This window comes from Lagenorhynchus albirostris, chromosome 11 (genome assembly GCF_949774975.1).
Source record: "Lagenorhynchus albirostris chromosome 11, mLagAlb1.1, whole genome shotgun sequence".
NCBI lineage: Eukaryota > Metazoa > Chordata > Mammalia > Artiodactyla > Delphinidae > Lagenorhynchus > Lagenorhynchus albirostris.
The window spans coordinates 52486083-52513521 of NC_083105.1; the positions used below are offsets into that span (position 1 = coordinate 52486083).

General features: G+C 38.4%; 1 protein-coding gene and 1 long non-coding RNA gene across 3 annotated transcripts in view; one reads left to right on the forward strand and one right to left on the reverse strand.

The window, feature by feature from the left end:
• The window catches only part of SRGAP1 (SLIT-ROBO Rho GTPase activating protein 1), a 279335-nt gene that overhangs the window by 78626 nt on the left and 173270 nt on the right, over positions 1 to 27439 (reverse strand). For both annotated transcript variants that reach the window (XM_060165650.1, XM_060165649.1), the window contains exons 5-7: positions 18514 to 18696; positions 17911 to 18039; positions 1442 to 1663 (exon numbers count right to left, since the gene is read on the reverse strand). In XM_060165650.1, the coding sequence (XP_060021633.1) occupies positions 1442 to 1663; positions 17911 to 18039; positions 18514 to 18696 (534 nt within the window). The remainder of the gene's footprint in view (positions 1 to 1441; positions 1664 to 17910; positions 18040 to 18513; positions 18697 to 27439) is intronic.
• On the forward strand, positions 1115 to 17381 carry LOC132529312 (uncharacterized). The gene is made up of 3 exons (XR_009543417.1): positions 1115 to 1217; positions 13403 to 13485; positions 17146 to 17381. It is a non-coding gene; the product is annotated as an uncharacterized LOC132529312 (long non-coding RNA).

The window sequence follows — 27439 nt, forward strand, 5'->3', positions numbered from 1 at the left end:
GTGAAAACTCAGAAAAAGTGAATAACTGTTTTCTGTATCTTCAACCATGGCTTGTCTTGCCAATTTTCAGCCAAATCATGTGATTCACCGTGAAACTGAGGAAGCCACTTGTCTTAGGCTTTGGTAGAAAGATATCTTGGCCATGATCTCAATTATGGATAAGGTCAAAGTTAAGAGCCTTTTAACTATATTAAAATCAGACTAGAAATGAACAATTTCTTTTCATCTTTCTCATCACAGAAATGGTCTCAGCAAATGAGAGTTTCCTTTTATGGAGTCTCCAAGACATCGTAGAGATTATTGCTTCCTGGCAGAACTGGCCATAAAAAAGGGCAAGAGACTTACTATATTAAAATAATAATAGTTAAAAAAAAGTAACAACTTTTAACCCAAATGAAATCACTTGTTTGTGACATTTTATCATTCTGTGTTTAACACATCCATCCATAACTGAAAGATTAAAACCATGTGGTTTTAGAAACATAACTCTGGGTGGGATAAGCCACTCGCCTGTCAAATTCGTGTGCTATTGGCATAAAGACTGCTTACCATTTTTAATCAAGTAATTCACTCTATCAAATCAAGCAAAAATAAAATTAGGTTAGAAATATATCAGGTACATACATATACATCTTATAAGTCTTAACATTAGGTGTTTCAGAGAAAATATGACATTAAAGAAGATATCTGCCAAGGAAATTATAAGTACGTCTATTTTTAAAAACATACTGTCACCACAATAAGCTAAAATTGAGTTTTTAATCTATGAGTACTGTTTTGCACAGCTGGGACACCAAGTGCTATAGAGCATGCTCCATTATTGGTTCTTCTTGTTTCCCCCTGTTCACAGACAATAAATATACCTCTGTAACTCATAAATGGTTTAAATGGAGTTTTTCCCTTGCATAAAATAGGATAGAAAGCTAAACTCATATAAAGAAGCTAAGATATAATACATCCTTTCTAATGCTCGTTTTACCAGTTTGGAGATAACTTGAGTCTTAAAAAAATGGTTTGTATCTTTTTTCCTGTCTTCCATTTTCCTGCCATTTATAATTATTTTTCTTTACAGAGATCTTTAAATCAGGATTATAAGAAGTCTTCAGACAGATTCTATTGGGCCAACAAAACGCTTTGTTTTGAACTTAAATCTGAATGTCTTGTGGTGGAGAAAGAATTCTTTAACTATCCTGCAACAGTTTAGTGCTTACACCCAGGTGAGTCTGCACCTCTATTTCTTTGGCCTCTGGAGGCATTAGAGTGTTTGATCATTGCTTTAAAAGGTGGTAGTGGCTCATTGTTGAGAGTATTGTGCTAAGATCCCATGCAAAGGCAGCCATGAGAAGACAACTGGGAATTTTTACAACTGCTGGGTACAGCAGGGGAAGAGTAATGTAAGTTAAGGGACAATGCATTAGTTTTAAGATAATCAATTACTGACCTCATCACCCATGTGAGACTGAAACTCAAACTTCATTGGTGGACAGAACGCAGCAGGGTACATCTCCATGAATCTCTGCTTGTCACTCCTGGGCTCCAAGTTGTCAACTGCATTCTCAATAATGTCTAAGCCTTCGTGTCTGGAGGTTTCAAGGTTATACTCCGCAGAGAGATATGTTCTCAGGGCTCTGTTTAGACTTGCATGGTAGCCAAGATCACAGCACTTAAAAAGTAAGAGAACACCACATATAAAAATTAACTCAAAATGGATCACAACTTAAATGTGACAGCTAGAACCATAAAATTCTTAGGAGCAAACCTTCATTACGTTGCATTAGGCATTGGTTTTTTGGATATAGTATCCAAAGCACAAGCAACAAAAGAAAAAATAAATTGGGTTTCATCGAATTTGAAGACTTTTGTGCTTCAAAGGGCACTATCAAGTAAAAAGATAACCCACATCACGGGAAAAATATTTTGCAAATCATGGTATCTGATAAGGAATTTGTATCTAGAATATATAAAGAACTCTGACAACTCAATAATAAATAGACATATAGCCCAATTAAAAAAATGGGCAATGGATCTGTTAGGTATTTCTTAAAAAATACATATACAAATTGTCGAAAGCATATGAAAAGATGCTCAACATCATTTGTCATCAGGGAAATGCAAATCAAAACCACATGTGATACCACTAGGATGGTTAAAATAAAAAAGACAGGAAATAACAAGGATTGGGGAGGATGTGGAGAAACTGGAACCCTCATACACTGCAGATGGGAATGTAAAATGTTGCAGTCACTTTGGAAAAGAGCCTGGCAGTTTTTCAAAGGTTAAACATATGATTTGGCAATTCCATTCCTAGGAATATATAAAAAAAGAGATAAAACATATGACTTGGCAATTCCATTCCTAGGAATATATAAAAAAAGAGATAAAACATATGACTTGGCAATTCCATTCCTAGGACTATATAAAAAAGAGATAAAACTTGTACATGAATGTTTCTGGCAGTATTATTAATAGCTGAAAAGTGGAAACTAAGTGTCCATCAATAAATGAATGAACAAAACATTTTCAGCCATAAAAAGGAATGAAGTACTGATACATGCTACAACATGGGTCAGCCACACATTGTATGACTCCATTGATATGAATATCCAGAATAGGCAAATTTATAGAGAGAGAAGGTAGATTAGTGGTTACCTAGGGCTGCGGGATGAAGGAATTAGGAAGTGATGGCTAAGGGGTGCAGGACTTTTCGGAGTAATGAAAATGTTCTAAAATGGATTGTGGCAACATATACACAACACTGTGGATATAATAAAAGCCAACTGTGGATTTTTAATGGGTTAAATGTATGGTATGTGAATAATATCTCAATAAAGGTATTAAAAAATAAAAGAAGCAAAATCAAATACAGAAAAGAAATAATGAAAAAATAGCTTTCAAGTTTGTTCATGCATACTGAGATTGATACAGTGATCTACTGAAATCCTTCTGGGATGCAACCATACTAACTGTAGTATTTTGATGTTTGTATAATTTACTGAAGACAACAATAATCTGTACTCTTTCTGAAATGGGAAAAACAGGTTTGACTCTGCCAAAATAGCCCAGTCATGCCTTCTGTCTTATCTCTAGAATAAAATTTTTCAGTAAGAAATGACTGGCTAAAGTCCTTCTATCAGAGACAGAATTTTGTTTAGTATTCCTAGGAATACAAGGGCTTTGGGCTTTGATCTTCACTATCTTTAATTTGTATTTATTTATTCATATTGCATTTTAAGGGAATATAATTTTAAACAATGTAACTCTGGATACTAGTCAGTTATAAATTACTGACAGAATTTTAAATTTGTACATAAAAGCAATATAAATCTCTTAAAGAGAAAACAAGTGGTTTTAAAGTACAAAATCAGGTCATCCCTATATTGTTCTAATGAAGTTCAATCAATTCAATTTGATTCAATTCAACTCAGCTCACTAATTGGCCATCTACAGATGCCTGGGCATTTGCTAGGCTCCAGGAATATGAAAACTGGAACACAGTAAAATATAACCTCCATTCTCAAGGAATTCAAGTATAAGTTGTTCGTCAGTTTGCTACTAAAAGAGTAGTAGAAGGGTGCAAAGGACACAATTTGTCTTATGTTTTATGAAGGTACAGATTTAATCACTGACCTGTCCTTAGAAATGCTAACACATTTAATTCCACCCTCACCCTCCAATTTCATAATGCTTAAATTTGGGATTTTTACATAAACATATTATAAAATCTTGGTTTTCAAAGTGTGGTCTGTGGACCAGCAGCAAATGCAGGCTCCTGGGCCCCACCCCTGACCCACTGAATTAGAATCTGAAGTTAAAAAAGAAATACGCACGTTGATTCATATACACGCTAAAGTTTGAGAAGCACTGCACTGAAACAATCAGGTAAAAGGGTCTTGAACCCTGTCCTTTAGGGGTGCCATTTCTCCAAACAGGCCAGAGAATCGACTTGATTAAAGATTACTTGATTTAAAAAAGCAGACAGTAGCTGCCACATCACAATTACAAATATAAGCAAAACATAGTTGCGAGATGCAGCAATCAGTCTCCGCATTAATACATTTCCAGCGGAATCAGCTGCACTCAAATACAGAGACTGATTTTCAGTTAATTAAAAAATTCTAGCCTAAGATGAGCAAAGTCCTCTTTTATTCCTCTTACTCCTCAAAATCCATAATGGTTCTGTGCACCAGCTTTATACACCTCAGAGGGACTGAAAAATTATTCTTTCAATAACACCTCATCGTATGAAAACATAAATTTGTGAAGGAAATGGCCTCATTTCTTTGAGATGTATCAGTGCTTCAAAACACCCTACTATTCTGAAAGAAGGCAGATTCAACTTGATTATAATGAAGCAGATCACACAAGCTCCTTTACTTTATGAGTACTGATCCCAATGGGACTTAATAGAAAATTGATATTGAGAGGAAACAACCCAAAGAAAAGCCTTTTCTTCCCCCCAACAAAAACCAAGTCTCTTTTCAACTTAAAAGAGAAAGGAAAAAAGAGAAGAAGAATGAAGGAAAAAGAGGAAGAAAAAGAAAGAAATTCAACCCCAACTATCCACTTGAATTACAGCTCTGAAAAATACATACCAAATTTTCATTACTCCCAGACTTAGTTCACTCCTCAAATTTCTAAGTGTGGCTTCTTTGGGGAATAAATGTCAAGATTTCAAAAGTACCAGTGCATGTTTCCACACGCAGTTCAGCCACACAAAGTTGGTGAGTCTGGTCCCAGTAAGACACCCCTTATTTCACTGTTGTTTCCTAATAATTTGGGGAGAAGCATGCATGTGGCTTCATAATCAACCCAGGGGCCTCCCTGGGTGTCTTCTGGACTTTGAGAACTTAGTAGGTTTCTGTGATGAGCTTTGATGGAAAATTTCCTTCTCTGACCTCTACCAATACTTTCCAGTCTGTGAGGTCATGTAACTGGCATGATTTTGTTACTTGTGATATGCAGCTTTTTCTACACTGTAGGCTTTTTAACCATCCAGAATTTTAAAAGAAACAAGAAACAGCAATAAAATTCTTTTTCAAGGTCTCCTGAGACAGCAAGACCTGTCACAGCCATTTTTTTTTTTCTAAACTGGAAGCTAAAATGACACTGGATATGTTAGGATTCAAGATTGGTTGGTTAAAAGGCCTGAAGTAATTCTACGGAGCTTATGAATTATTAATGACAACACGAAGAGCCAGCTTCTACACAAAGAGTTGAATTATAACCCAAGTGCCCAAGTGCATTTAATGATGAAAATACATAAGAAACCAATAAAATATTTCATGAAAACAAAATAGTGTTGTTCTGATGGATGAAAAACTCTGAATGGATATATTAAATTATGGATTAAAGCTGGGGAAGGAAAGACTGTTAGAAGTCGAAGGCTGTATTTTTTTTTTAATATCCTAAGAGCTGCCAAGATAGATTCCACTAGGCATTAGTCTGTAGCACCACAGTAAGGCTAATTTCCTTAGGCAAAAGTGTTACAAATAGTATGAAAAAAATGAAGATGAAATCTAGGTACTGAGGCCAGTGACAAATACTTTTTCTTGTCCCAAAGGCTGAGAGATTGGTTCAAGTATACTTGGTGGGTATAATGTCAGGATGTCAGGTATAACTGGATCATAGCTGTTCCGGGAGACAACTTTTTTTTTTTTTTTGAAATAAACTCCATGACATGAGAAGCCCTAGTGGGGTAGAAGTTGGGGCCTAGATGGGATTACCATAATGGAAAACAAGTCCTACATACATGCTTCCAGAACAGTAACAGCCAATGTCATTTGCAGGGCAGCCCAGGAAGTGGCTGGAGGGCAGCCCCAAGCCTGTATGTCACTCCAGAATTAAGTGGTTGTCATGAGAATGGAGAGGGAAGAAATCCTGAAGTATTCGGTCTTAACTTCATCACTCCTGCCTCTGTCTGAGAAGCTTCCATGATCTTTTCTTGTGGGTCCTATCCCTGGCTTTTAATAAGTTTGGCTTTGACCATTCCAGAACCATGGATATTGTGTAAAGACTCAGTCTGCCCCTTCTTTTCGGTCTTTCTGAAAAATAGTGCAACCCAAGCAAACTGAACTGCAAAATACAGCTTTCACATGACCATGGGTAGCTTTCAAAGACCAGAAATAGACACTCAGAGCTTTTACAGTAGATGTCAAGAAGAAAGTTGATTTCTCCTGTGTAAGTATCTTTGTCCTTCACTAATTTCTTCTCTAGCTATTCAGTACCTCAGGCAAGATACCGCAAACACATTTTGTGAGACAGAGGCATCTTATGGAATTGAACTGTATGTCTAAATTACAGGCAACTTTTACACACCTGCTTTCACCTCTGGGCTCCTGATGGTCCCTAGCTGACAATTTAATTTTTGCTGCTACTTTAACTGCAGCTGAGCATTTAGCCAAACTTGTTTTGAGTTTCTCTTTAGCATGGAAAAGGTCAAAATGGTACATCGGTGTGATACCAATGGATACAAAGTAGGAAACAGGAGAAGGAGAACAGAGGTTGCATAGCCTGAGCCAATGAGTAGGCTGAATAATCTTTTGTTGCCTAATACAGCTCCGACCCACAGGGGCAATTATTTCCTTCAGAGGAGCTGCTACTGGACTCATTTTTTTCCCAGGCCAAATCTCTGTAACTACCCTGAATCAAATCACAAGAGAGGAGAGAGAACAATAAACCAAGCCTCAATTAATACAGGTCAGGTGATACATGCTATGGAGAAAAGAGTCAGAGGTACACGGAGTGCTGGGGGAAGGGCATTGCTCTTTTATATAGGACAGCCGGGTGTCTCATGAATGTAAAGGAGGAGTATTGTAAAGCTCTGGAAGAAAGAGTGCTCTAGACAAAAACGAGAAAGGCCCCAGGCAAGAAAAAGCTTAGTGGGTCTGGGTAAGAGAAAGGCCTGTGTACCTGAAGCATGGTGACTAAGGGGAAAGTTGCAGGAGACGACACTGAGTGGCAGGTGGGTGCCAGTTCACATAGCGCCTTAGTGAGCAGTTTGGATTTTATTCTAATGGAGAGTTTTAAATAGGGATTACAGGTCTGATTTATCTTTTTTAATACTTTGGTTGCTTGGCAAGAGAATGAATTATTGATTGGAAGGTCTTAGTGCTCAGTTGGACATCTTAGGAAGCTGTTGCTTCCTAAGTGCAGGCAAGAGATGAAGAGGCTTTGGCTCAGAGACTGAGAGTGCAAGTAGTGAGAAATACCAAGGTTTGGGATATTTTGGACGTAGAGATGGTAAGATATGCTGATGCGTTTATACGTGGGGAATGAGAGAACTGGGTTTTTGGCTTGGGCCACTGGGTGGAAAGTGGTACCATTTTCTGAGATGTAAACAATGGATAAGAAAAAGTTGTTACATGTGTGAAGGATGATGATGACAGTAGGGGCAAATGTTCAAGGTGTCTACAGACATCTGGTTAGAGATGTCCAGGAGGCAGTGGATATGCAAATCTGAAGCCCAGGAATATGATTAAGGCTGGTGAAAAAAAATCTAGGAACCATCAGAGAGTATTTAAGGCAAGGGACCAAGAGAAAAAGAAACACAAAGGATCACGCCTTAGGCAACTTTCACAACATTCAAAGGTACAGCCAAGATGGAAAAGCAAGCACTGGAGCCTGAGAAAGTGCAGCCTATACGGCAGGTGGATGCAGTTTCTTTAACAAAGGCCCACAGCATCTCCATTGGAAGGAATGTTTAAAGCCATCCACTTTGGTCAACCAACTCATTTCAGTTTTTAAATACCCTTTCTTCCATGCAGGGATAAAAACACGCATACATCAGTTTACATGATAACTACACTGTCCTAACCCATCTAACATCACCTCTTTATAATCTTCCTGATAAGAGTTCAGGCCTAATGGAGACTACAATATTAAAATTCGGCAGGTTTTCGTGGATAAATTTTAATACTATTATGTAGTGGGGGAAAAGTCAAACTAATTAAGAAAAATCTGAACTCTGAATAAAATGCTTTTCAAATAAAAATATGTCCCTAGAGACAAAAGGATAGCTGATTATTTAGAAGTGATAAAAAACATGGCATGCGGTATACAATGTAACCTAACTTCAATCTTATTCTGTAGAAATGGCTAATAAAACACATGACAGAAATCTCTACCAAGAAAATTAGCTGGAACAGGGGATTTTCTATGGCAATATTCCATAATAGTAACAAAGATTTATCCTTCAAGCTTCAAAGTGACCTGCAAACGTTTACAGGGAGTAATTGGAGACTGTGAAACTGTACTGTAAGGATGACAGATACTTTATTATTATGGGGCAGGTGCTCAGGGACAAAGCACTAATAGAATCTTACTGTTGAGGATTTTGTTTCTCTGACTACCTTTTGAGGGTGGGTAGGTGTGGAACTGGACTGAAAGAGGTTATATTACCAGTTCTGCAATCTTAAAACCAGTTGGTTTAAGAATTTCAGATATACAGACTAGTGAATATGATTATAGATCAGAGATTCCTAGCATTAAGACTTGTACTCTCCCCAACTCTTTTTTCTTAGCAAATCATAATCACTTGAAAATTTCAGCATTCAATCACAAATATATTTGTTGCCTGTATGATTTTTCTTCTTGTTGTAATACATCCTAATTTTTACAGAATAATAGTTATAGTCTCTTCTGCACTTAATGTTGGGAATATTTAATGATAACAGATACAAAATCTATTATTTACAAAACTACAATCTATTTTACCCTATAATTATGCCTTTATTCTCCCAAACCAATTAAATTTCCTTTGGCCAATACTTGCAATTCATATTAATTTTTTAGAATGACATAATAAAAACCTCACTGTGAAATTAACTTTGTTCACTTCCCACCTGATTCCAAAGTAAGAGACTGTTACTCTACAAACTAAAATTTACTTAAAACTTTCTTCAGAGACAGAGGAAAAGCCATCTCAACAATCTTCTGCTTAAGTGACACTCTGGATTAACTAATACTCAGTTCATTTTATAAAGCAGAGGTTGGCCAACTATGCAGCCTGTGAACAAAATCCAACCCATGGCCTGATATGATAAATGAAGTTTGACTGCCACATAACCATATCCATTTGCTTACTTACTATGGCTACTCCTGCACTATAAGGCTCACAAAGCCTAGAATATTTACTACCTGGCCTTTTACAGAGGAAGTTTGTCAACTCCTGCTCTAAAGCATAGTGACCAATGCCACTGTGAATATACACAGTTAACAGGCCCTCTCTAATACTCCTGTACATTTCTGCTCAAACAATTAGTCTGTATGCCTTCAAGAGTTGATTGTACAGGGACTTGCCTGGTGGCTCAGTGGTTAAGGATCCGCCTGCCAATGCAGGAGACACAGGTTTGAGACCTGGTCTGGGAAGATCCCACATGCCGTGGAGCAAATAAGCCCATGCACCACAACTACTGAGCCTGCACTGTAGAGCCCGCGAGCCACAACTACTGAGCCCACGTGCCACAACTACTGAAACCCATGTGCCTAGAGCCTGTGCTCTGCAACAAGAGAAGCCTCCGCAATGAGAAGCCCGCACACTGCAACAAAGGGTAGCCCCTGCTCACCGCAACTAGAGAAAGTCCACCCATAGCAACGAAGACCCAACACAACCAAAAATAAATAAAATAAATTTATATATAAAAAAGAGCTGATTGTATAATATCTGTGCCATTTATATTTATTATAATTTAATTAAATATTAAATAAACTGATAAAATAATTGAGAAAGGAGCTGTTGGAAGATTTAAGAGTAAACAAAATTGTTATCAAATTAGGCACAATTGCCAACTGTGCAAGACTGTGAAAACACTGTATAGATCCAAAATATTTCTTCTTGTGTGTTAAAAAAAATTTTAAAGTAGAAATCATAGATAATACACAGTGGGTGTGGGTGTACATAGGAAGACTGACTATTCAAAATTCTGTACAAAAAGATAAATAATAATTTAAAGATTAGCAAGTTCAGGTACATTGGTATACTTTAGATTAAAATATTTAAGGCATGGTTTTAATCATTTTTTATAACTCCCTGCTTTTTCCGTTTCTAAATGTAAAACATGCCAAACTTACAGACAGGTGCAAAATATATACAGTCGGCCCTCCATATCCACAGGTTCCACATCCATGAATATGAAGGACCGACTGACTTTAAAGGACTTAAGCATCCTTGGATTTTGAAGGATGCTCCTGGAACCAATTACCTGTGGATACGAGGGACAACTGCATACTTTTAAATAAATAAAATATTACAGGTATTTCATAAGTCCTCTAACCCCGCCAATTGCAACCCCCTCCATTCTCCCTAAAGATAACTCAGTATCTGGAGTATCCAAACTAACATTGATAGGTAAAGGTGAAGTTTATCTAAAACAGATAAAATTGGAATTATTAAATTAAAAAAAACATTAGATCACCTCCAAATCTATAGGAAAGACTTGAACTAATCTATCAAATTGTTGCAGTATTAGTTTTTAGACCTGTAGTCGTTAACAAAAGAGGATTCCATTAAATAGGGTGTCAGTGATATATATGTAAATTTATACTCTGAAGTGCCTGAAAATATTTTCTTAAATTATCATTCCTGTTTAATTTACATTATTAATTTGTACTCTAAGAAGGCATTTTGCTGACCAAAAGTAAATTATCGCCCAGATGTTGCTGAGTTCCAAATTAGTAGATTTTCAATTTAATAAAATCCAAATTCAAGAGGTTTTAGAATATCCATAGTTTGTTGCAAGGGAAAAACCTTAACTATATATGATGAAGGAATCAGAGCTATATCACCATACGCTAGTGATCAATTTCAGTAACACTATCAGTGGGCCAAACATACGTTGTTACATACCTACATAAGACACAGCAATACCACCCATGGTGTATTCCATTGCAAAGTGCTTAACTTGAATCCATAAAGCCTTTATGTGGTGTTTGCTTTGTAGGAAATATAAGGGATGGAGAAATGGGCTAAATAAAAACACAACAAATTATCAGACAAATTGAGAAGCTGAGATTTTCTCAGGAACTCCTGTCTCCTCAACAACTGTCTCTTTAACAAGGGACTTGGCTGGATAAAAAAAGACTAAAGGGACACATCACACAGATCCAACATGTGATCTAAATTGGATCTAGTCTAGACATACCAGCTGAGAAACATTTTGGGGAGGGGGGATTCACAAATGGGAATGTGGCGGTTATTAGACGAGACAAAATTTTTCTGAAATGGAAGGATGGGAGATGAACGACTGAAAAAAGGGAGTTGAAAAGCTATATGTAAAATGTGATTTCATACTCTCTGGTCTAAAAATGTGTGTGTGGACACAGAAAAAGTCTACATTTTAACAGTGACGATCTCAGGTGGTAAGAATATGATCATTTTATTTTCGTTTGTAGTATTTTCTAGATTTCTACAATGTAAATGTAGTGCTTCTATAATAAGACTAGTTTTTTTTTTTTAACATCTTTATTGGGGTATAATTGCTTTACAATGGTGTGTTAGTTTCTGCTTTATAACAAAGTGAATCAGTTATACATATACATATGTTCCCATATCTCTTCCCTCTTGCGTCTCCCTCCCTCCCACCCTCTCTATCCCACCCCTCCAGGCTGTCACAAAGCACCGAGCCAATATCCCTGTGCCATGCGGCTGCTTCCCACTAGCTATCTACCTTACTACGTTTGTTAATGTGTATATGTCCATGACTCTCTCTCGCCCTGTCACAGCTCACCCTTCCCCCTCCCCATAACCTCAAGTCCATTCTCTAGGAGGTCTGCGTCTTTATTCCTGCCTTACCCCTAGGTTCTTCATGACATTTTTTTTTTCTTAAATTCCATATATATGTGTTAGCATACGGTATTTGTCTTTTTCTTTCTGACTTACTTCACTCTGTATGACAGACTCTAGGTCTATCCACCTCATTACAAATAGCTCAATTTCGTTTCTTTTTATGGCTGAGTAATATTCCATTGTATATATGTGCCACATCTTCTTTATCCATTCATCCGATGATGGGCACTTAGGTTGTTTCCATCTCCGGGCTATTGTAAATAGAGCTGCAATGAACATTTTGGTACATGACTCTTTTTGAATTATGGTTTTCTCAGGGTATATGCCCAGTAGTGGGATTGCTGGGTCATATGGTAGTTCTATTTGTAGCTTTTTAAGGAACCTCCATACTGTTCTCCATAGTGGCTGAACCAATTCACATTCCCACCAGCAGTGCAAGAGTGTTCCCTTTTCTCCACACCCTCTCCAGCATTTATTGTTTCTAGATTTTTTGATGATGGCCATTCTGACTGGTGTGAGATGATATCTCATTGTAGCTTTGATTTGCATTTCTCTAATGATTAATGATGTTGAGCATTCTTTCATGTGTTTGTTGGCAGTCTGTATATCTTCTTTGGAGAAATGTCTATTTAGGTCTTCTGCCCATTTTTGGATTGGGTTGTTTGTTTTTTTGTTATTGAGCTGCATGAGCTGCTTGTAAATATTGGAGATTAATCCTTTGTCGGTTGCTTCATTTGCAAATATTTTCTCCCATTCTGAGGGTTGTCTTTTGGTCTTGTTTATGGTTTCCTTTGCTGTGCAAAAGCTTTGAAGTTTCATTAGGTCCCATTTGTTTATTTTTGTTTTTATTTCCATTTCTCTAGGAGGTGGGTCAGAAAGGATCTTGCTGTGATTTATGTCATAGAGTGTTCTGCCTATGTTTTCCTCTAAGAGTTTGATAGTTTCTGGCCTTACATTTAGGTCTTTAATCCATTTTGAGCTTATTTTTGTGTATGGTGTTAGGGAGTGATCTAATCTCATACTTTTACATGTACCTGTCCAGTTTTCCCAGCACCACTTATTGAAGAGGCTGTCCTTTCTCCACTGTACATTCCTGCCACCTTTATCAAAGATAAGGTGTCCATATGTGCATGGGTTTATCTCTGGGCTTTCTATCCTGTTCCATTGATCTATCTTTCTGTTTTTGTGCCAGTACCATACCGTCTTGATAACTGTAGCTTTGTAGTATAGTCTGAAGTCCGGGAGCCTGATTCCTCCAGTTCCTTTTTTCGTTCTCAAGATTGCTTTGGCTATTCGGGGTCTTTTGTGTTTCCATACAAATTGCAAAATTTTTTGTTCTAGTTCTGTGAAAAATGCCAGTGGTAGTTTGATAGGGATTGCATTGAATCTATAGATTGCTTTGGGTAGTAGAGTCATTTTCACAATGTTGATTCTTCCAATCCAAGAACATGGTATATCTCTCCATCTATTTGTATCATCTTTAATTTCTTTCATCAGTGTCTTATAATTTTCTGCATACAGGTCTTTTGTCTCCTTAGGTAGGTTTATTCCTAGATATTAATAAGACTAGTTTTAAAACAAATTCTATGGAAAATTTATGTGACTTTTTTATATCAATAGATTCATTCATCATCATGTATGATAGAAAAATTTTAAGAAAGGCGACAGATACTGACTTGAGTAGAAGCCAAGAGAAACTGGAGGTCTGTATAAAAAAGGTCTCAACTTGAATTCTTTGACTATTTATAATGCTTTGATTTAATCAAGATACATTTAGTATCTTCCATGTCATTTCACATATTAAATGTTTTTGATGCTGTATTAAGTGTCTTAAGACAGCATTAAAAATGTTGTCTTAACTTTTTCTCACTAGAGGTATAATAATGATTATACCTTCTAATAATTATTAGCTCAGTATAAAAGGTATTTTGCTAAATAGGCTCACACGGGAGCATAAAGGATTCTAGGTGCCTTTGCATAATAATCCGTTCCTTTTTCATCATGAAGGGTCAAGCTTAATCGTTTTTAAGATCACCACCGTATATGTAAGTTGGGTTCCTACAAAATAAGCAGCCATTTTAGAATGTACATAGTCACATTCTGATTGCCTTGAAAGTGGGTCAACGAACCTGAAGCATGCTTTTCACTAAAAGAGTACTCAATTTCTTTTGAATGTGACAACATACCAATTTCATAACATTTCTTTTAAAATTCATATTTAAGTTGTATCATTTGAGAATTGTTTACATTTTATTTTATTTATTTATTTTTGGCTGCGTTGGGTCTTCATTGCTATGGGTGGACTTTCTCTAGTTGCTGCCAGCGGGGGCTACTCTTTCACTGCGGTGCGCAGGCTTCTCATTGCAGTGGCTTCTCTTCCTGCAGAGCACGGGCTCTAGGCGCACGGGCTTCAGTAGTTGTGGCATGCAGGCTCAGTAGCTGTGGTTCACGGGCTCTAGAGTGCAGGCTCAGTAGTTGTGGCGCACAGGCTTAAGTTGCTCCGCGGCATGTGGGATCTTCCCGTACCAGGGCTCGAACCTGTGTCCCCTGCATTGGCAGGTGGATTCTTAACCACTGCGCCACCAGGGAAATCCAACAATTTTTAGTCCATTTCTACTTTTGGAAGCTTGCTGGCCCGCGCGGGGCTTGCCCTGGGGTGCTCTCCTAAAGAAGGAGGTCCTGGCGGTGAAGAAGTCCTCGGCGTCTTCCTCCAGGCTGCTGTAGCCGCTGCTCATGCTGCTGGTCCCGTCACGCGCGGGCTGCCTCCCCGGGGCGCTGGCAGCCAGGCAGGGGGTGCCACGCCCGCCCGCCCCGCGAGGTTCCCGGCGCACGCGCCCCGAGCCGCTGGCGGGCTGTGCCGCTGCGGCCGTCGCTCAATCTACATTTTAAATTTAAGGCTGATCTTTAAAAAAATCCAGCTTTCTAAAAATAAAATTGAAAATACTTGGCATATTTAACTATTTATTTATATCAGAATTATTTTGATCTGGAGGTTAAAATGTCTGAGTTTGAAACCTAACGTAACAGTTGTGTAATGTTTGGCAAGTTACCCAGCTAGCTAAGCCTCCGTCAGTTCTTTTAATCTATAAAATAGTATTTACCTCACAAGGTTATGATGATTAGATGAAATTATGCTTAGAAACCTAGGTGCCTGTCACATAGTAAGAGTTCAATAAATATCCACAACCATGATGGTGACTCACATAATACTGACATGCTCTTCTTGTCCTATATATACTAACGGTACCAAGGACGCTACTGTACATCTCCACACAGGTGCCCCACAGGTATCTCAACCTTACTACATGTAACAGAACTATTGCTCCTCTTCAGGGTCCCTATCTCAGTAAAGTGTACATCATTAACCTAGTTATTCAAGACCTGAGCCTAGGAGTCACTTTTTTTTTTTTTTTTTTTTTTTTTTTGCAGTACACGGGCCTCTCGCTGTTGTGGCCTCTCCCGTTGCGGAGCACAGGCTCCGGACGTGCAGGCTCAGCGGCCATGGCTCACGGGCCCAGCCGCTCCGCAGCATGTGGGATATTCCCGCACTGGGGCACGAACCCGTGTCCCCTGCATCGGCAGGCGGACTCTCAACCACTGCGCCACCAGGGAAGCCCTAGGAGTCACTTTTATCCTTTTTTTTTTTTAAACCCACCACCCCAGTTTTCTTTTAGCTTTATTTTCAATATATTTTGAATTCAACCACTTCTCACAGGTCTATTGCTACCACGCCAGTCCAAGCCAGCATCATCTCTGGCCCGGACAATTGCAAAAGACCCTAGATATAGCTTGCTTTTTTCACACTTGTCCTCCTCACCTACCTCAGTCTATTTTCCACCCCGATGCCAGAGTAAGTCTTTAAAATGTAAATCACGTGATGCCACTTCCTTGCTTCAAACCCTTCACTGGCTTCACACCAAACTTAGAGCAAAAGCTAACCCCTTTTCCCTGTCCAAAGGCCCCTAAGTGATTGGGCTTCTGCCCCTCCTTCTCTCCCAGAACCTTTTCCTCGCTCGCTCCTCTCCAGCCATACTGGCCTCTGCTATTCTCGAGCATCTTGAACTTGCCAAACACACCTCCACCTCTGTACCTGGAGCCTTGCCAGTGCTTCTATATGAGGGACATCTTGCTACCCTGGAGCATCTTGAACTTGCCAAACTCACCTCCGCCTCTATACCTGGAGCCTTGCCAGTCCTTCTATATGAGGGATTCCTTCCCCATTAGCAAATATAGCTCTGCAGCTCACTTCTCTGCTCAAACGTCAGGCTTTTCTGACATGCCATCAACAGAAGCACCCCCAGAGCTCTGTTTTATTTTTCTTCATGGCACTGTTACTACTACAACAATAAGTTACTACTTACATACATATTAAATATAAATATTTAATATATAAGCATATAATATATTACATATATTACATACATATATTATATATGTGCAAATGTTTTTATGGCTTGTCTCCCCAACTAGTACATAAACTCCATGGAGGTGAGCACTCTGTTTTGTTCATTGCTGGATCCCCATTATCAAGAATAGTACTTGGTACCTTGTACGTATTAAAGAAGCACTTTTCAAGATACAGAGACTTATCTATCCTCTTGTTAAATTGGCTTGGGTTTAGTGAAGTACTCCAATCACTACTAAAATAAGCCCTAAACAAAAAAAGCAAGCAGAGCTGTTACAAGAATTAGTTCTTCTATATTCCATTCATTTTGCAGAATCCTTACAGATCTAAGTTTGAAAGCAGGGGTCATAAAATTTTTTATTTTTATTCAGGAAAACTAGCAGCAATCTAGCAGAAAAAAAATCCTTTTATTTCATCGGAGTGCTAGAAGAAAAAAAAAATTTTTTTTAAAGCTTCTGTATTTAAAACAATTAAGTGATTACTTACTTGGTTGAAATACTTGTAACAAAGGAAAAGAGAAAAAAGTTTTCCCTGGTTTTATTTATTACTAACTGGTTTTGTATAAAGAAATTATGATATTATATGAGATAAAATTGTTTTTACACTTAAATAAAAGGAAAAAGTCACATCAGAGTGTTAATGAACTAAAAATGAACTAAAAAATCTTTTGTAACAATTCTTAGCAATTCTTTTGTAAAAGTCCCCAACTGTGGCTCTAAAATAATCGCTAAATATCTGAGACTTAATGCACCATAAAAATAGTTGTTTTAACCTACGATATGACTAAATTATGACAGACACTATAAGCCATAGAAAATAATCTTATATTATCGGCTAACTGTTGAATTCAATCACTGCAAAGCAGTATACAAGTAAAATTCCCGCAGATAACTCTCTGAACTTCACACTTCATCTGTGTTTTCCTTATGACACATCACTTTTTATCTTCTATTTGCAGATCTTGGCATTTTTGGACCCAGGATTTTTGTCTGTTTTATTTATATCCTACAGTATTAGCACAATGACTGGGCTACTCAGTGGATGATTTCTGAATGAAAGAATGAGTGATGCTGGGGGTCAAAGCTGGGGAATAATGGCAGTAAACACTGCACAAATATAATAGTAGACATATACTTGGCGTGTTCTAAATGAGCCCGATTAGTGCTTTTTTTATATCATATCCTATAAAAGTAAAGAGAGTTAGATAATAAAAGTGGTTTCTGTGTATCCTATTTTGCTTCACAGTATTTATCACAACTGTCATAAAGCAATCATTTGTGTAGTCATTTGCTTAACATTTTTTTTTTCCACTTTAAATTCCACGGGGTAAGAACTGCTTATCTATGGCTTCACAGAGCCTCAGCATCTCACAATAGTAGGGGTCCAATAAATATATTTCGAATCAATGAACACAGTTAGGGCTGTGCCACTGCATCATTTGAAAATGCCTGGACCCCCTTCCTAGCTGAGTCTTCCAGATACTCACAGCTTCACAGAACTTCATAATTTGTTTTTCAGTGGTTTTAGGATGCACAGTGTTTCACATGCATCTTACAATTTATTGTGTCTTAGTATTCTGTGTAGTTTAATTGGCAGCGTTTTTTTCCTGAGAATTACATAAAACAACATTGTTTTAATAAATGATGGTGTTTTAGAATCAAGGAAATGAGATTACTGCTAATTCCATCTTGGTATGAAAAGTATAAAAACTTCAAGTACTTACATCAATTAAATCTGAAAGATCATGAATATAATACTTGAAAACTGAGGCATTGGTTGCTTCAAGGGTTAGGAGATATTCATTCCGTGCCTTAATCGACTTTAGCTTGTTTTCCGAATACTTTGCTTGTCTCTGGAAATGAAGAAGATCCAGGCATTGGGGGAAATCAATAAAGTCATTTTAAAACAAGACAGGGAAACATACATGAATTTCTATTCATCTAAACAATTTATTCAACATATACAAATGACCTTCGAAGTCCTTTGAGAAAAGTACATTTCGAATCTGAATTAAATAAATGAAAATTACCCAGCGATGAGGAAAAACAACAACGTATACGGGCGCCAGGCCCATTTGCAATGAAATCTCTTTGTTAATATTCAAAGTTCTCTACATTGTGTATTGGATACTTGGCATTCACCACTAAATGAGGTCCAGCTGTTATTACATGATTTTTATGTTTCTAACACATTTTTTCATTCCCGTGGGAGGAAATGCATGTCACTTCACAGTAATTTACAATGTGTGTCTATCAGCTGTTGCATCAGTGTTCCTAGGTTTGTCACCTCCAGTGAGGGCAGAAAGGCTCTGCAGTCTTTTACTTACTTTTTCCTTCATTTTTTCAATTTTCTTCACAGAGCTTCGCCGCTGATGTCTCTCTTCCAGTCTGATGTGAAAGACTGGGTCACTGGATCTGCCAATTTGCTTCTCTTCTTGTTTCTCAGCCTCTTTCAGCTTGCTCTCTGCGCTGATGCTCTCTGCATGATACATATGGTATGTTTTCATCACCTGTGAAAATGTGACCCACATTGTTAAAAGATGTCTGTCTGTAACTTAGAAAGTGAATGGAAACCATTATATGACATAATATGTTAAAGATATCACCTTTCAACTGGCAGAGAGCCAGATTGTTAGTAAAATAAAGTATATACTATTCCTTCTACATAAAGCAAACAGAAATATGCAAATTCACCTGCCAGGAAGAGGCACTTAGGGACAGGCTGTGATGAAAAAAATGATTTACAGAGTCTTGTGTGTGCTTTCAGTGTACTTAAAAAGTTCCCTCAAACTTAAAAGTGTTTCTCTAAAATCTCCTCTGCATTATTAATTTGAAGAATAAACCCTTATGCATGGATAAATTTTAGTCAAACCTTGGAATTATAAAAAACTCCAAATAAATATATAGCCCTTACTAAAGGGACTTTATTGCTTAAAATGTACTTGTCAAAATACAAAACGTAAATATAAGGTTCATATATAGTTGTAGTTAAAAAGAAAACTTTTTATGAGCACAAAGTAATACTTTATGTTCAATGTAGAAAACACGATACAAAAAAGAAAGTAAAATATAAAGCAAGTAGAAAATAAAAAGCATAAGATTTTGGTATACAGCTATCCAGTCTTTTTCCTATGAAAATACACACACACACACACACACACACACTCTCTTGTTCATTTTAAAATGACACATATCATTTCTCCTTTTAAAAAATCTGGATCACACTATATCTACAATTTTTAATCTCCTATGTCCTTTTCCACTTAAAAATATCAACATTTTCCTATACCACAAAATAGTCTTGTAAAACATAATTTTAAGGGCTGTATAATATTTCTTTATATGACTGTGCTATAACTTACTTAACTAATTCCCTACTGTTGAACATTTTAGAATATTTCAACTTCTTGCTTTTTTATAAATAAAGCTGTGCTGAAAACCCTTCATATATAGAGCACCTTGTTTTTTCTCTTAGAAATGATACAGGTAATTTGCATTTTGATAGATTTAGGAATATACAGGAGATGAAATTTTGTAATGTATCCTTTCCATATATATTGTAAATATATAATCAATCCTGAATTAAATATTCTTTAATTTAGAAAAATTTAAAGGTGTGAAGACTCCGATGCCAACTGATGTCTCAGGGTTCCTTCAGGTACCAGAACTCAGCACCCAAGTAATCAGTACCGGCACATTCTCAAAAATTATGTCAAATTCTCCTCCACATAAAATGGATTTTATTCCATCTGTAAATAACTGTTATTCAGAGCCAATTTTATAACTAAGGAATAGTTGTGTTAAAGAGATTGATGTAATGTTTTAAAGTAAGGAACTTGATTTTTCTCATTTCAAAAGATGAGTTTTAAAATAGTTTGAAGACTGGAAGCAACACTGGAATAAATATATTTATTTAGGTTGAACCAAATTGCTGTTTTTTGTAGGTTATATGAAAAAGGTAGAAAATCAGCACTTATGGTTCAACTTAATACACACTCTTAAGATGACTATTTTAAAGAGTAAAACACAGGGTTAATGAAGAGCTTTACTTTTCATAAAATCTGATTATGCCTTTCCTTAAAATCATAAGCTAGCTAATTACGTCAAAAGCACTGCTGAACAAGAACAAAGTGCGGGCCAAACTACAAAGTCATGGCGGCTTTCTGTGAGCTGTGTGTAACTGCAAAGTTGTCTCTTCTTAGTAATTATCAAATCTGTCTGGGGGTGTGGTTTGGTTGGCTACTCCAGTTTGAAAGAAAAATAAGACAGCATTAGGAAGCAGCTGGGGAATGAAATGGGAGTCCCCGTGCAGCTGGGCAAACAACGAGGTCAATGAATCTACTGCACACCTGGCATTTCTAGGCTTGGCTCTGTTTATATTCCCCGCCTGAAGCAAACCCACAGGCTGTCTGGGTCCTGGTTCCAGTTACATCTTTAAATGAGAGGGTGAAAAAAACCAATCTCTCACACACTCACAGACACACGCGCACACACACACACACAGACACACAGACACACAGATGCTCGGCTGTCTTCTTGCTAGTTGACAGGAAGGAAGAAATGAGAACACGTGCCTCCCGTCATAGTTGGATGAAAAGGCATCCCAGACAGACCTGGGTAACTGAGAAATCTTGCTTTTAAATACATCCTGAAGAAAAGACCTGAACTCCTGACTCTTGCTTTACTAAGATGCTGAGGCCTACTGTAAGCAGGTAATTTGCACAAACTAAGCTTTAGAGGCACTAAGGATTCTGAGCTGGCTGCTAGCATGATGTTTCTGGTTAAGTAGGCTGGGTTAAAAGGAAAACGTTTGAGTCTGACCTAACACTAGCAAGAAGAGGGTATAAATATTTCATCACAATGTGCTTCAGCACAATAGCTGAGGATTCTCCACCGGGTTCAATGTAATTTCCAGAAAGGTAATGTCTTTGTTCCGTTTTTCCAATTTGACTTAGGGTTTCCACTGTTCTCCAAAATGTCAACAGTTACAATGAATGAATTTTAGAAGAGAGAAAAAACTAAAAGCTTCTCGAGAACTCTAATTGCAGACAATGAATGCCAGTACAAACTGCATTATTTAAAATGTAAGCTGTTGACAGAAGTTAAATGTGTTTTGTATTTAAAATAACAGACAGTTCTCTCTTTTTCAGAGAAGTAAAAGAAAGCTTTTGAATATATACTGCAAAGAAAATAACAGCTTCTCCATCAGCTTAATGCAAACACAAGCCTTTGCATACCAAATGACATGATAGGTATATATCCATTTAAATGTACTCCAATAGCATATTTTCCTATTTGAATTCTTTTCTACTAAAACCTCAGGCATAATTCTCCATTGAACACGCTCAATTTATCTTCCCTGCTCTGTCTTCAACTGCAAGAAGAATATAGTCAAGGAGAAAGTGACCACATCATGGATTTCTTTGTGACACTTGACTATTGCCAGAGTATTAGCAAATCATTGATGTCAGAATAAAGGGAGTATTAAGCTGGACTTTGTTCAGATCCTCTGCCCTTACCAATCTCTCTTTACCTCATGGACCTCTCACCTCATGTGAAATCCTATACAAAAACTTTGGACAGAAACTGTATATTTCTTACTGACAGACCCTATATAATGGATCTGACACTACTCTTGTACTTTAAATCAAAGTAATTAAAGTATCTATAGTAAATTTCAATATTCAGTGTCAAGAAGTCATGGTGTATCTGAAAACCATCCATGTGTTGGAGATCAGTCGATTAAGGGTATAAATTCTACTTTTTGACTTCTGGCTCAGAAGTTAGAAGACATGGTTCCAGGAATGGATCTACCAGTTACGAGGTGTGGAGAGTCATTTAACACTTCTGCTCACCTTACAAGGTTGTTGCGGATACCCAATTGTACATGGTCCCTGTGTGTGGGTACAACTGTACCTTTACTGAGTACTTACTACATATGTGTGTATATATATGTATATAATCTATACCACTAATATATATATATATATATATATATATATATATATGTAATGTGTATCTATTTAGCTAAACAAACATTATAGAATTCCTACTACATGCCAGATATTGTTCTAAGCATTTTACAAATACTGGGTTGGCCAAAAAGGTCATTTGGGTTTTTCCATAAGATGTTACGGCAAAACCCAAACGAACTTTTTGGACAGCCCAATAATAGCTTATTTAATCCTTCTAAAAACGCTTATGAGGTAGGTACCTTTATTCTCCCCATATTACAGACGAGAAAAGTGAGGCACAGAGAGGTTAAGTAACTTGCTGAAGGTCACACAGCTGATAATCGGCAAAGCAATGGGTGGTACCCCAGCAGTCTGGCTCCAGATTCAGTGCTCTGGACTGCTATGCCGTGACCTTCAGAAGGTCTAATGCATTATACAAATGGAAGGCCTCTTTATCTGGGGGATATAGTTACTCTTGATCATATTTAGGAATGGAGGAAAAGAAGGAATGAAAGATAATTATTTATTCATTCAACATTTGCTTGGTGTTTAGCACCTGTAAGGCACTGATGGGTATAAAAATAAAGACTTGGTTTCCATCTTCTAAGAGTTTAAGTTTTTAGAATTTAAAAAATGGGCCTTGGAGATTCTCATGGACACTGATGAAGTGAGAGGGCATTTGGGCTGAGAGGACAGTATCAGGAAACATGTAATGGGGTAGGCGACCCACACAGGTGAGGTGGGCATGAGGAGACCAAGACGGTGGAGAAGGGAGTCCAGGGTAGTGGATGATGGGGTAATGGAGCTGAAGAATAAGACTGGGCCAGATGAGGAGAGCCTTGAAACCCCAACTAAGTAGTATAGAATTTATTCTGAAGGGGGTTGGTTAATCCACAGAGGTGTGAACAGTATGGTCAAAGCAGTACCTCAGCAGTAATTTGGTGAAGATAGGCAGGATGGTTTAGGGTGTGAAGCGACCTGATTTAGCATGAAGAAGAGGGAATGGAAAGGAGGAAGGAGAATCCAGAATGACAGCTCCAGGGCCTTTTCTCTGTTCTCACTCTCTCTGACCTTTTCTTAAACTTGACACGACCCCCTCCACCACGGAGTTCAAATGCTCTCACGCTCTGCTCCCAACACCAGCCCAAGCAGCACTCTATACTACTGAGGCAATCACGTAACTCCCTCCTCAAAATTTGTACTTTCCTGCCTCCGTGGCCTTTTCCCAAGACAATCCAATCCCACTGCCTGGGATGCCCTCCCCCAGCATCCCCTGCTGTTACCATTTTGACTCACCCTCCAGGGCAAGGTCAAAGCTCACCTATTGCTAAGTGTTCCCTGGGTCCCCAGCCAGAGTGGTCTTGTTCTTCCGACCTCCAAGACCTACTTACTGATAGCACTTCAGACTCTGTGCCGTGTGTTACAGATATCTGTGTACCACTCAGTATCATGGATTGTCCTGTAAGTTCAGTGAGGCCACCAATAATATTTTAGGCAACTCCAGGTCCTTAATATTGCCTTATATACAGGAGGAGTAAAATAGGCATCTGGTGAGAAACAAATGAAGGACAGGAATCCTTTTATATTCAGCTTGCCCATTCATTTATTCATTTAACAAATACTATGTGACTAGCATTGTTCCTCTCCATCCCTGGCACCCAAAACAGTACCACCAATAAATACCTGGGACAGGACTGACGGGATGGCAAACATTTCTAAATCATTTGTGAAATACAGTTAGCACTGGGATTTATGGCATCTCAGAAAAAAAGGGTGTTGTGGTTGGCGGGTGGGCTGGTAAAAAGCAGTATGTTAGTGGCAGTATTTCCTAATTCCACACACAGCCTGCTGTTTTACTAAATCCATCAATCACAAAAAGCTCTCCTGAGAAACTACATTCTTTAGGTCTCCTTAAATACAGCAACCTAAGAGAAAGATCTCTTTTCTATAATCAATAACTGTAACGGAGTTTCTGCCAGTGCCAGATTAACAAAACCATCAGGGTAGGACCACTGCCTTGGAAGTCCATTCCCACGAAGCTCTCAGGTTCATGGGGAAGGCAGGGCTCCCGGGCCACCCTAGGCTGAGCCCCAGGAGCTGTGCTGTAAGCCTGGCTCCTTCAGGGGCTCACACAGCCTCTGTGCCTCTGTGTAGACTATAGTCTCTGCTGAGCCAAGCTGTGTCCCTGGAGCTTAGTTTAAATAGGGGCAGTGGGCAGGAGCTGCTTTTCAGACAGCATCGTAACACTGCATGCTGTGATCTTTACACCAGCAACCTTGAGCTTTCCCGCCCTTTAGTATACTGAGCCAACCTTGGCAATGAATACAGAGCCAGGCAGACCTGGACTTGAGTTCTCGTGCTACGCGTATCAGCTGGGCAAGTTTCTTAACTTTCCTGAGCCCCAGTTCCTCTGAGGTGAAATTGGGATTAAGTGATGCAATGCCTGGGAAGCACAGGAACAGGGTGGGCAGTTCTCTTTCTTGACAGTTTCTAAGGTATGATGTAGAAGCGAGTACACAGGCTCCGCGGCCAGACTAACTGGCTTCACGTTCTGGCTCTAAGCAGAGAGGTGCAGGCCAGTGCCTCCCAAAGACAAAGCAGCTGGAGAACTGAGTACAGCAAAAGCAGACCTGACGGAGGCCTCTCCTGCTGTTTCATATTACAACTCGGGACAGCCAAAACCTCTTAAAAACTAATCTAATATAGCAGTGACGAGTACCCAGGAGTTGATGGCATAGATACCTACATGTTCATAAAACACACCACCTGAAGTCACACTTAGGAAGGCTTCTAGCCTCTCTGCAATGTTCATCTCATCATTAGCACCCTTTTTGATGTATGCTGACAGTTACTGGAAAATTAAGTGTAATTTACTGGAAAATTACCCAGGTTTCAGGGAGCAGTGCATAGTGATCTGCATTTACTCATCCACCAAACAGCTACTGAGTATCTGTAAGCCAGGCACTGTGCTAGGCTCTGAAGCTAGAGATGAAAGACACAGTCCCTACCCGGTAAAGACACAAAGGCAGGCCTACTCTTACTGAAGACAAATAGGAGGTGGGGAGGGAAGCACCCACGGACTTCAGGGTAGGTAGGCTGAGTGCAAGTCAGGTGGAGAAGACTCCTAGGCTTCCTTTTAATCAGCTTCTATTTAAGTCTGGGAGCTCACCTGGAGAGAAAGTTGGGGTGGGAGGGGGGATATGTTTTATTTATATAAAGATGTAAAGACAGGAGAATCCCACCCAGAACATGAATGCTACTCAGTCCATGCCCACAATGGATCTCAGTTCCCACCCCAATGCCCCATCTCCCACTTAAGGCCTGTGAGGGACACTTATCAGTATATTTTATTCTCATTTGTGGCATCAGGGCTGGAAAAGCTGCTGATCCCCGAGGTAATGAGTGGTCAATAGGACTGTTACAATGATGAACTTTCCCACTTCCTTTCCCCAGGCTTGTATGGTTCACTATAAGTCAATGAAAGCAGAATTTACAAAACTTAATTATATTTGAAAAGTAACATTTATAGGAGAACTCACTTTCAGAGGTAGTATACTGGCAGTAAAGGGCTTAGACCCACAGAACAGACTGCTTGGGCTCCAATCCTGCCTCTGCACTTGCTGTGTGATCTTCAGCAAGTAACTTAACCTTTCTGTGCCTTCATTTCTTCACTGTAAAATGGGCATAACATTCTTACTCACTGCATGCATAGGGTAGTTGGAAGGGTTAGATGTGTCATGACATGTAAAGAGCACAGAAAAAAGAGCTTGACATGTAATAAGTGCACAGTAAATGTCAGCTATTGCTATTTGAAAAAATTACCACAAAAGATTTCCTTTTAATAATAGGTAATGATTTCTCCATGACTGGAAAGACTATCATTTCCAACAGAGGTAAAGGAAAGGAAAGAAGTGTTACTTCCATTTATGTATATGGGAAGAATTTTAGCAAAGCGCTTTAGAAATGAGCAGATAGTTCAAGATGAATGATTAAATAGCATGAGATCCCATCTTTATAGCTAGTTTATCAAAGAAAACTTGAGGTATGTTGTGGCTCCACTGAAATGAAATCAGTAAAACAGTATGAGTTTATCATCGAATTATATTTATAATCCAAACAAATGCTTTGAACAAAAGGCATTGTCTGGGACTCCGGACCCTGCTGGCTGCTAACCACCCAAATGACAGGGCAACAGAGATACAGAGAATAAACAAAACAAAGGGAAAAACAGAGAACACATATGCAAAGGGAGAAAGTAAGGCTAATGAAAGTCCCCAAAATAATTCTGTTCTGTTCAGTGTGGTGTTAAAGGTTTTGTTTCAGGAGTAATTACAAAGAGCAGCATTTTATGGGTCTATAAAATCCAACAGACCCGGAGTTTGGCCCTAGCTTTGCTGCAAAACAGTTCTGTAACCTCAGTCTTTCTGACCCTCAGTGTAACTTTCATCTATTAGAGATGGCAACATGAGGCCTCCTGACAGGACCAAAATTAGGGAACCAATCAAATAAAACTATGAACCTCAAACACTTTGAAAACTGTGGAATGAAAGAAAAAGCACAAACTAGAGGTTTGACCATAGAAAAACTGATCATGTAACTAAAAGGCCTCTTTCCATAAGAATTTTAATACATTCCCTGAAATGGAGAATATTTGATGATGCTCAGAGGAAATAACATAGGATGGCATCTAGCAGTCTATATGAAAAGAGCATCCGGACTGTCATTCATGTTTTGTTTTCTGTTGCAGATTTACTATTTTCTTCTCCATCTTCAACAAGAACCTACAAGAGCCTGTGATAGTGGAAGGAGCTTTCAGGTCCTAAATATTCAAGCGTGTGAACCCTCAGTCTGCCAGGCCTTGACTGTGACCTTGTGGCAAGGCTCTGTCTAACCCTGCTGGCCCAGAGCATTCTCACCTATAAAGGACGTGGCTGGACCATGTAATCGCTCAGGCCTTTTCCAACTCTAAAATTCTATGAGTCCATGATTTCAACAACTAAGTATCACAAGTATTTACTGTTTGGGGAAATACATATATATAAAATATACTTCTCAGTTGCTAAAGAGGCTGATTTTTTTCAGTGTCAGGGTAGATGGCAGATAAATTTTAATCAAAAGGAAAAACCCATTAACAACAAATTATACTAATTATCTCCTGCTTCTGTTGATTGAGGCAGCAAACAGTATACCATGCTATGCCGAGGACGTAAGATTCCTCCTAGAATTTTCCATGGGCTCTGAGGCCATAACTCATCTGCTTTGCTGCACAGAAAATATCTAGAAATGAACAATGCCTGTA